Source organism: Anopheles arabiensis, chromosome X (assembly GCF_016920715.1).
Source record: "Anopheles arabiensis isolate DONGOLA chromosome X, AaraD3, whole genome shotgun sequence".
Classification (NCBI taxonomy): domain Eukaryota; kingdom Metazoa; phylum Arthropoda; class Insecta; order Diptera; family Culicidae; genus Anopheles; species Anopheles arabiensis.
In genome coordinates, this window is record NC_053519.1 from 22,559,594 (window position 1) to 22,569,909 (window position 10,316).

The 10,316-nt window shown below is 37.5% G+C and overlaps 2 protein-coding genes across 3 annotated transcripts; one reads left to right on the forward strand and one right to left on the reverse strand.

Moving 5' to 3' along the window:
- Positions 1 to 2,453: 2,453 nt before the first annotated feature.
- On the reverse strand, positions 2,454 to 4,491 carry LOC120906736 (glycosaminoglycan xylosylkinase homolog). 2 transcript variants are annotated; one of them, XM_040318636.1, is made up of 4 exons: positions 4,127 to 4,491; positions 3,241 to 3,598; positions 2,765 to 3,170; positions 2,454 to 2,676 (listed from the first exon to the last, which is right to left on the reverse strand). In XM_040318636.1, exons 2-4 carry the CDS (start codon positions 3,509 to 3,511, stop codon positions 2,475 to 2,477), a joined length of 879 nt encoding a protein of 292 aa, XP_040174570.1. In that variant the 5' UTR covers positions 3,512 to 3,598; positions 4,127 to 4,491; the 3' UTR covers positions 2,454 to 2,474. The 2 variants fall into 2 exon arrangements, with proteins under 2 accessions (XP_040174570.1, XP_040174569.1); XM_040318635.1 differs by having other exon boundaries at positions 4,042 to 4,491.
- Positions 4,492 to 8,924: 4,433 nt separating this feature from the next.
- Positions 8,925 to 10,056, forward strand: LOC120906317 (chondroitin sulfate glucuronyltransferase). Its single transcript, XM_040317890.1, has 2 exons — positions 8,925 to 9,824; positions 9,941 to 10,056. The coding sequence occupies exons 1-2, from the start codon at positions 9,031 to 9,033 to the stop codon at positions 9,954 to 9,956; spliced, it is 810 nt and encodes a 269-aa protein (XP_040173824.1). The 5' UTR covers positions 8,925 to 9,030; the 3' UTR covers positions 9,957 to 10,056.
- The last annotated feature ends 260 nt before the right edge of the window (positions 10,057 to 10,316 follow it).

Sequence of the window (10,316 nt, forward strand, 5' to 3'; positions counted from 1 at the left end):
ATAAATTGTTACTGTTATAAGTTTTGAATTTGTTAAAACTATTATGAGGAAATGAATCATTCCAAATTTCATTTTTAGTTTTTTATAGTATTCAGCTGTGATTTCCGTAAGGATGAGAAAGAATTTAAATAGTATGTTAGGTTTTTCGTTTCCTTTTCAATTTTGATTTATGAATTTTTCTTCCATTTCGGTCTAAAATATTTGTAACTAGGTTATCGAAAACTTTCGTTTCACGATACCTTTCTTCGTGTTTTAAATTATTTCTTTTCCTTTCGAAGATCGTGTCATTGTCTTTGAATAGTTCTGGTTCTTCTCGTGTTTTGTTAAATTTTTCTATGTATTTGGATTTTTTTTCTTTTTGTTTTGTGGCATACACTCTATAAAGTTCCTCTTTTTGTTTAATTCTTTCTTGAAGGTCCTCAGGGATAGGATTAGGCATGGGACAATTGTGCGAGACCTATGCCGCACACTCAGTTCATTATAGTGTGCGGTTGATCGCCGCACGCGAAAAAGTGAACGGGTAGGTCTTCCGCACGCATACAGAACTAACTGAAATGTGCTCTGAAAGAGATGCAAGATAACTGTCGGTGTCATAGACTGAACGAAAAAAAAAACATTCGTTTTGGGTCGGCAGAATTTGTCACACACAACGACACAAGAAGATCGATCGCACTTTGCGCGAGAAAGAATGCACATATTGCTAGCGTGGTCAGATTGATCAATCGCACACAGCCGCACAAAAAGAACTCCTGCCGCACACTGACCCCATTCTGAGTGAGAAAGAACACTCATAGCCGATGGGTCATTCGCAAACAGCCGCACGCGTGTTCAGTTGGGTCAGTCGCACACTACCGCACAAAAAGAACTCTTGTCGCACACTGCCGCACGCGCGTTCAGTTAGTTCAGTCGCTCACTGCCGCACTCGTATTCAGTGGGGTCAGTCGCACACTACCGCACGAAAAGAGCTCTTGTCGCACACTGCCGCACGCGCGTTCAGTTAGTTCAGTCGCTCACTGCCGCACTCGTATTCAGTGGGGTCAGTCGCACACTACCGCACAAAAAGAACTCTTGTCGCACACTGCCGCACGCGCGTTCAGTTAGTTCAGTCGCTCACTGCCGCACTCGTATTCAGTGGGGTCAGTCGCACACTACCGCACAAAAAGAACTCTTGTCGCACACTGCCGCACGCGCGTTCAGTTAGTTCAGTCGCACACTGCCGCACTCGTATTCAGTGGGGTCAGTCGCACACTACCGCACAAAAAGAGCTCTTGTCGCACACTGTCGCACGCGCGTTCAGTTAGTTCAGTCGCGCAAAAAGAACTCTTGCCGCACACTGCCGCACGCGCGTTCAGTTAGTTCAGTCGCACAAAAAGAACTCGTTAAGCGCACAGCAACATAAAAAAGAAAGCCTGTAGATTTTACTCATTTAGATTAGCTTTCGTTACAAATCAACTTAAGTATATACAGTTTGTTCTCGAGCTACGTTTTCTAAGTTCTTGTGTGCAATTAGTATAATTGGCTCAAAGGATTCTCAAATGCAAGATAAATTACTGTTTTACCAAAAATTGTAGAGCCTCTTAAAAACCAGAAATTTTCAAATTTTCTGCATGAATTGTGATACATAAATGGTTTAATGTAAAAACCTAGTTACCTAGTTATGTATGAACCGCGTATCTCGGACTGACGGTATTTATAATTAAAAATGCAGCCTTAAAAGCAAAAACTTTTTGTTCTTGCATTAAAATCTCGATAAAATTAAACATAATATTTTAAAAAATGGTACTTAGCTACAATTGAGCGACTGACCTACCGCACGCGTTCAGTTCATCATACTGAACGAACTACATCGCACGCGTTCACTGAAAAGAATCAAATTGCCCAAGCCTAGTTCAGACGGACCGAGGCAACATGATCATCATAAACGTGGACGACAACGTGACCGGCAAACCTGGCAGCACCGAAAACACCAGCCTAGCTAAATAGTACCGAATCCAGAAGTTAGCTTTAGTCTTAGTTTAGCAGTTCGCAAATAAAGATCCCCAGTAATATTTTTTTTAAACTTACTCCGGGCTATCGTAAACATAATTGTATATAACTTTTGAAAGAAACGTAAGTAAAACTTAGAAAAAGACTATTCATCCACTTAAAACATGCGGCCTGGCCAGTTATGATAGTGGAGTTAAAACATATTTTTGATTGACAAAAACTTGATAGGATTTTTATAATGCTAATTTTACTACGATATGTTATAAAACATTATTATGAATCTATAAGACAGTTTTCATTCAAATCTTACAACAAATTCAGAAGATATACTCTTTTAATCACGAAAAACATCATTCTTCCATCCAAATTGTATGGCCTACCCGGGTAGGCGGTTGTACGATTACGTAAAGTTTTTTGGTCGTACACAAGACGGTTAAAAGAAAGCTGAACGATAATCCACCTATAAATAATGGAAGTGTAGTGTAAAACTATTTCAAAGTTTTATTGCCAAACTTTTCTCTACATAACTCAACCGTGCTGTAAATATAAAGAAGTCGTCTTTCAATAGCAACATAGTGGTTTTTGTTTAGGAGAGGATATAAACTGTCCAGCTTGTTTAATTCTTCCAAAGTTTCACTTAGTGCTCCTCCAGAAAATATTAGTAACCTCTCCCAAGTTGTGCGTCGGATACTACAATGAAAGGAAATAAATGTAAGTTTCAATAGTTTTTTTCAAATGTGTACCTCATTGGAGAAATATTTGCACAACTGATACCTACTAACAACATTGATATAAAGGTGCAAGTATATCTATATGGTCAACAAATGGATTACCAAACCCTTTTCCATTGTCCAGCAATAAAACCCGATTTTCGCGCGTTTCGTAATGATGTCTATCACCATTTTGTATAAGAAAATCAAATATGGCAGCATCTATTAGATCTAAAAGAACATCAAAATTCAGTTTTTTGCTGATGAGCGCACAGTAGTTGTCATTTTTTTCCCATTCAGCCTTCAATTGCTCTTTGTACGTGCGCTGCCACGGGGATCTATACTTGATAATTTTCCCCGGAATGGTGAATAGAACAGCTCCTTCAAGCGTTCCATTTTGCTGATCATCACATACAATTTCATCGCTTTTACAAAAATGACAAACACCATACACGCACTGAAGATTATTAACCACTTGAAGAAACAGAAAAGATAAGAACATTTAAATGATAAAGCATTACGTATATAAATATTCATATTATACCTGGCATTGTTTGTTGCAGCTCGGCATCTGCATATTTAAGACTATCGCGCAGAGAAATTCGGCGTCCAGCTACTATCGGTGTGTATCGAAGATTAAGAATGGCTGCAAGATGAAAGCTAACTATTTCCGAGTTATGTCTGTCTTTTCCTGAGTATACAGAGCCATTCATAATTTCGTCACGCGAATACCAACTTGGCTTAAAAAGTACTAATTGCGAGTTGGTAAGCTCCAATACCAGCTTTAATTGCGTTCCTCTTCGAGAATTTTTCATGCTATAGATAGAATCCGTCGTCAATGCATTTATAACTGCTCCGATTAGTTTATCCGTGGATGGGAAAACTATATTTGCATTTGGCCACTGGCAGAGGATAGAGAATTGATGTATGTATTAGGGTAAATAAAAAATAAACATAAATAATAAATTAATTAATTAATAAATAAATACACACACACACATATATATATATATATATATATATATATATATATATATATATATATATATATATATATATATATATATATATATATATATATATATATATATATATATATATATATATATATATATATATATATATATATATATATATATATATATATATATATATATATATATATATATATATATATATATATATATATATATATATATATATATATATATATATATATATTCAGAAATTGAAGTCGTATATATATATATATATATATATATATATATATATATATATATATATATCTATATATATAAACGTATATATATATATATACTAATAAAATTTCAGAAAGTAAGTATACCGAGTTTGCGATCTTCCATACGCTGCTCGAATTATATGTTTTAGGAAAAAAACAACTTAGTAGCTTCTGTTTGGTGGCGATGTACTTGGGATTTTTGTTCCGGAAAACTGGTTTCAAAATCTTCGATTTAACGACGATTGCCTTGTGTACTGAAAGGAGACTGTTTGAAGTCGTATTCTTGGAAAAAGAGTTTCCTTTGGTGACCTGCTTCGATAATGCATGATGTTCTGCCACACTGAAATCACTTTTTGACACAGTCGATTGTAGATCATTGAACAAATATATATTGAGACTATAATAGATTACAAATGACAGACACAATAATAAAACGAGGTTGTAAAAACTAAAATTTGTCATCTGATTTTCATTGAATGAATGTAATTCCTATTCCAGATGCTAAACGTTGTGTTCTCTGTATTTTTGTTTTTGTGTTTACCAACAATTCTGCATTGACACTGACCGTGCCAATAGACATAGAGCGACAACGTCGCGCGCGACGAAAAATAACTCAAAATTTCACTCGGTGTAGATCAAAGTAGCACATTTGACTCAGTCAACCAACTTGTTTTTTATTTGAAAACACACAAAAATAGGTTGAAATGTGTTCAAATCTATTTTTCTGCGTTTGGCATTAATCTGGCTTATAAACAAAGTATATACAGTGGAGCGCCGTTTATCCGGGTACCTTTTATCCGGCATTCCGTTTATCCGTGCTGTTGAGGAATGACAGTTCAATACAAAAGTGACATTGCGTTATGAGGAGGATATTTGAAAAAGCGGTTATAAGAGCACATTGTCATAACAAAAACACTATAATTCATGGCAAATTTTAAAAAATCTCTTTCAAAAAACATGAAGTTAATAAAAACTGGGTTATTTTTATCAAAAAATCAGAAAATTTTCTAAAATACAACCAGGAATTGGTGATAAAATATATCATTTGTCTCATTATCCGTGTTTATCGCTTATCCGGGCGAGGTCAAGTCCCGACAAGCCCGGATAAACGGCGCTCCACTGTAATTCGATTATTTCGGATGAAGCAAAAGTGTCACGCGAGACGAGTAGCTATGTTTGCAAAATAGAGCTACTTTTTTTTTCACGCGCGACGTTGTCGCTGTATGTCTATTTGAACGGTGATTCTAAACGACAGCTTGAACATATAAGACGGCGCTCTGGCACAAATAGAACACGACATCATACTCGAACAAACCCATATGCAGGTATTCCCCGATATACACTATTAAGCGAAAGGCCACGGGAGTGACAAAATGCTGACAAATTTTTCAAAATGTGAGCTTTTGTCACTTTTTTGAGCGTTTGTCAAAATTTTGTAACCTGGAGCAGCCAGGAAAAAAAGTTGACAAAAGTTGACAAAAAGTGACAAAATTTGACGTTTGCTCAAAAATGTAAACAATTTCATATTCAGAGCGGTTATGGTTTGTTACTTGGAAATTAAAACTCATGTTTGTGGTTATTGTATGTTTGCGGTTGTTGCTTTTTCATGATTATTATATATTTTCTCTAGTCTTATATTATATTTTTATAGATAAATTATGCTTTTTCATGAATTTCCAAAAATATAATCATACAGTAGAACGTCGATTATCCTGGGACGGATTAACCGGCGGGCGGCTTAACCGTGCGCATAAATCTGACAGCTGTTCATACGTACGGCGAAAGTTTGCAGCGATAATCAATTGGGAAACCAGTGTCTTGTGCAGCTCTGCAGCTCTGTAGTGTCTAGGGGTATTTTCGAAATTCATTTTTGTTCATGAACAGTTGTGAAACCTACAGTTATTGATTTTTCTTCAAATTCATCAGAAATTTGCATCCATTCTTCCGGTGTAGATGGAATCTAAAAATAAGATTTCATCATTATTAGTTAAATTGTGATAGAAACCATAACTATAACCTATGATGATTGATGTTGGTGTCTTTTCACCAGCAAGGGTCATAATGTAACGGTTTTTATTCAAATCAAAACTCCTTTATCTTTTTTATCGCTCATAGAAAAATTCTGAAAAATTTACACAATACGTGTAACATACAGTTCTCAAAGCTTTTGGAGCCATTTTGCTGTGAAAATTTTGTAAAGTACTGAAAAAAATATTTTTCACATTTTGTAATTATTTTCAAAAAAATCCTGTCAACTTTGAAAAACTATAACTAAAAAACGGTAGCGAGTTGAACCGATCTATGAACAGTTATAAAAACTGCATTAGATTTTTAATTTTCATCAGAATTTTGCACCAATATTGGATTACGCATTCAAAAGTCATAAGCCTCCAAAGTCGCTGGCCACCCGGGTAGCCCGGTTGCCTGGAATATGATGTATTTTTGGTTGCCAGTGACAGGGTTAATTTTCCCCGTCCTTGGGGTTGTTAAGGCCCGTGTCTGTGCTCCATCGGATGCGATTTTATCGGAAGGCCTGTCAAAATTGTATATGGGCCGCATCCGATTTTATCTGTCAAACTAAATGTGTGGTGTTTTGTAGGAACAATCTCAACTTAATTTTTCATGATCGTTATATTATTCAAATCATCCAATTAATCGCAATATTATACGAAAAAGCGTTTGACAGCACGTGCGATAAAATCGCATGCGATGGAGCACAGACACGGGCCTAAGGGCGGTGGCAACGCTCATCGGATGCGATTTTATCGTACGAGATTTGTATGGGATTTAACAAATAACGTCGGACGTGCGATTTCGTCGTCCGACGTTATCTGTCAAATCCCATACAAATCTCGTCCGATAAAATCGCATCCGATGAGCGTTGCCACCGCCCTAATCTAGTTACTTTTTGACAACCAACGACCAAGGTTTATCTCATTGTCACGGTGGGCGTCCAATACGCTCGAAGACGCGTCACACCAACCAAACTCTACCGATGTGAAACCTAGCGAACTCTACAATAGCCAATCTCATATTTGTATCCTGCACAAGGATAATGTATTTAGAAGGTTGATTTTTATCGCTTTTGCTGGGCGACATTGAGGGGGACATCTGTCACTCTCTGCATACAAATTTCATTACCCCGCACCAGCCCTCCCCGATTTTTATACCGGAGCCAAGGATAATGTATTTAGAAGGTTGATTTTTATCGCTTTTGCTGGGCGACATTGTGGGGGACATCTGTCACTCTCTGCATACAAATTTCATTACCCCGCACCAGCCCTCCCCGATTTTTATACCGGAGCCCACGGAAGAGAAATGTCATGTCGAGAAATGTCATTTTGCTCTGAACAACTTCACCTTGTCATTTATTACACCTTGACCGGAGCCCCCGGAAGAGAAATGTCAAGTCGAGAAATGTCATTTTGCTCTGAACAACTTCACCTTGTCATTTATAACACCTTGCTCTGTCGTAATCTGTATAGAGACCAAAACTCTTTTGCACCATTGTCCTACGTTTTCTGTCATAGAAATTAAGCAACAGCCGATAATCCATCCCTCGCACGGTATCAAAACGTTTGTAAGCTGTGTGTATTCCTCGAAACTCTGCATCCGGATGGGTTCGAATAGCATGTAAAATAGTTTTATTCAACACATTACGGATGTCTTCCACGTCGATTGCTGATAGATGCTTTACGTTCACTTCAGATTGCCACATAAATGAGTGCGTTGTATTGAGAGTTAACCATGGAACAACGTCGTGTCGTGATTCTGGGGGGTTCGATTTTGGAACCCCTAGCGGCCATCGAACTTCGAGAATGTCGTTAGAAAGCGTTCTATTGGATAGTTGCATTGCATCATTTTGCAACAGTCGCTTCACGATTGTATTTTGCTCTGAACAACTTCACCTTGTCATTTATAACACCTTGGTCTCTATACAGATTACGACAGAGCAAGGTGTTATGAATGACAAGGTGAAGTTGTTCAGAGCAAAATGACATTTCTCGACTTGACATTTCTCTTCCGTGGGCTCCGGTATAAAAATCGGGGAGGGCTGGTGCGGGGTGATGAAATTTGTATGCAGAGAGTGACAGATGTCCCCCACAATGTCGCCCAGCAAAAGCGATAAAAATCAACCTTCTAAATACATTATCCTTGATAGAGACTAATAACCTTGGTAGATAGAATGAAATTCGGGACATTTTCAGGTTAGGGCAAGGTGGAATGTATAATGAGGTGTAGTTATAGCGGTTTTGGCGATCCCCCCCTGGGCTCCGATTTTGACAGATGGTTTTCCGCTTGTATATGTATTGATGGATTGTTTACGTTTTGCATGGTCAATATTTGGTGGAGATCAATTTGGGTGAATATTTTAGTTTATTAGAACACAGTCCGTGATTTAAAATGGAAATTTTCCTTCGAGAACTTGAAGCGTTCGCCAAAAGCGGAAAACTAACTGTCAGTTTTCTTCGTCGATTCTTCTTCCACCTAGCTGTCAAAACGGGCTTATAACTTGACCTGATATCTTTACGGTCCTTGAGTTAGGGTTCGTAATTTGTCTCTTTTTTTTTCTTAAAATTACATGCTAAACTTTTGAAAGAGCTATCAATAATAGTTGTTATGTTTCAAAAAATAATTATAACATGCAATTTACAGATTTGAAACGTGTTAAAATTATTGCAATGTGTATGTACTTATGTGTTTTGGCATGGACGTTTGTTTACATTTTTAAATTTTAAATTTGAGTAATTTTTATAACATTATTGATGTGAGTTATAAGGAAATTATTTTTTCAATCTTTCCCCTGTAGATGGATGTTCATTTGAGCTATGAAAATGCTTCATTTTCAAAATGAAAAGATAGGCGTATTGCTGTGCATCATGACAGGTCTTTAAAACATCGAACAGCTGACAGAGCACCTATCGAACAGAGTCGAATCTGTTTGTCTCGTTCGATTGGTGCCAGAGCGGCGCCTTAAGTGTTAGCTTATGTTAATTTGCTTCACCTAGTGATATCAAAACATCTTGATTAGAACAAGTCTTCATTAATATGGTTTGTTAACCGTACGAAGAAGTGTAGCTAAACCAATATCGTATGAATTTAAAAAAAATGGGAAAAAATATCAACCTGAATCGTAACCACTACCTACTTCTTGGGCTGTTGTGTGGCTTTCTCTTTAGTTTTTATTCACCGCAAGAAACTACGGAGTTTGGAGCAGAATGTCCTGACGTGACTGAAAGTTCGGAAAATGCATTTGTGCTATTACGCGACGGCGAATTTGAGCCGCAACTGAATTTGGAACAGAAACCCATGATGGCTAAGAAGGTGGTTAAAAACATCATTCGTCCACGATACTATTATTCCGAACTTGGTATTAGAGAGAAACTCTTCGTGGGTGTGCTGACTACGTCGGAAAATGTGGAAACTATTGCCACTGCGATAAACCGAACTGCTGCACATCTAGTGGATAAAATTAAGTTCTTCATTCACGCCGATAATGTCAAGTCTTCGTTTAACTTGAAAAATATCGTAGGATTTACTGATACTCGTGAACATCTACGTCCATTCCATATGCTCAAGTACCTTGCAGACAATTACCTAGATGAATACGACTTCTTCTTGCTGCTCACAGATACAACATATGTAAATGCTCGCATGGTACGGCGACAACTGCAACACCTTAGCGTTACTCTGGACGTTTACATCGGTACAAATATCGGTTATGTTACGGATCAAGATGAAAACATCAACGAATCTAACCAAAATCAGTACTGCGATTTGAACGCGGGGATTATATTGAGCAGCGGTCTTATACGGAAAGTCAGGGCAAATTTGGATTGGTGTGTACGGAACGCAGTTTCAAATTATCACAGCGTCAACATAGGAAAGTGTGTAAAATATTCGGCTAAAATTAAAACCTGTCATCAATCGTGGCAAGGTGTCGATATTACGAGTTATAACATTGTAGGTTACAAAATCTATCGCGACTTCCATTTGATTGCAGAACAAGAAGGGTTTAACAAGGCAGCCATGGTATACCCTATCACCTCCATGGACGACTTCTATCTGCTGCATGCATACTTTTCACGCGTCCATTTGAAACAAAATACAATCGTGAAGCGACTGTTGCAAAATGATGCAATGCAACTATCCAATAGAACGCTTTCTAACGACATTCTCGAAGTTCGATGGCCGCTAGGGGTTCCAAAATCGAACCCCCCAGAATCACGACACGACGTTGTTCCATGGTTAACTCTCAATACAACGCACTCATTTATGTGGCAATCTGAAGTGAACGTAAAGCATCTATCAGCAATCGACGAGGAAGACATCCGTAATGTGTTGAATAAAACTATTTTACATGCTATTCGAACCCATCC

Excerpts from the sequence above, each read along its gene's own strand:
- LOC120906736 (XM_040318635.1), bottom strand. The coding sequence starts at position 4,398 with ATGACAAATTTTAGTTTTTACAACCTCGTTTTATTATTGTGTCTGTCA. Across the intron at positions 3,599-4,041 it reads TATGGAAGATCGCAAACTCG|TGGCCAAATGCAAATATAGT; the intron begins GTATACTTACTT and ends ATCCTCTGCCAG. Across the intron at positions 2,677-2,764 it reads CCTTTATATCAATGTTGTTA|TATCCGACGCACAACTTGGG; the intron begins GTAGGTATCAGT and ends CTTTCATTGTAG.
- LOC120906317 (XM_040317890.1), top strand. The coding sequence starts at position 9,031 with ATGAATTTAAAAAAAATGGGAAAAAATATCAACCTGAATCGTAACCAC.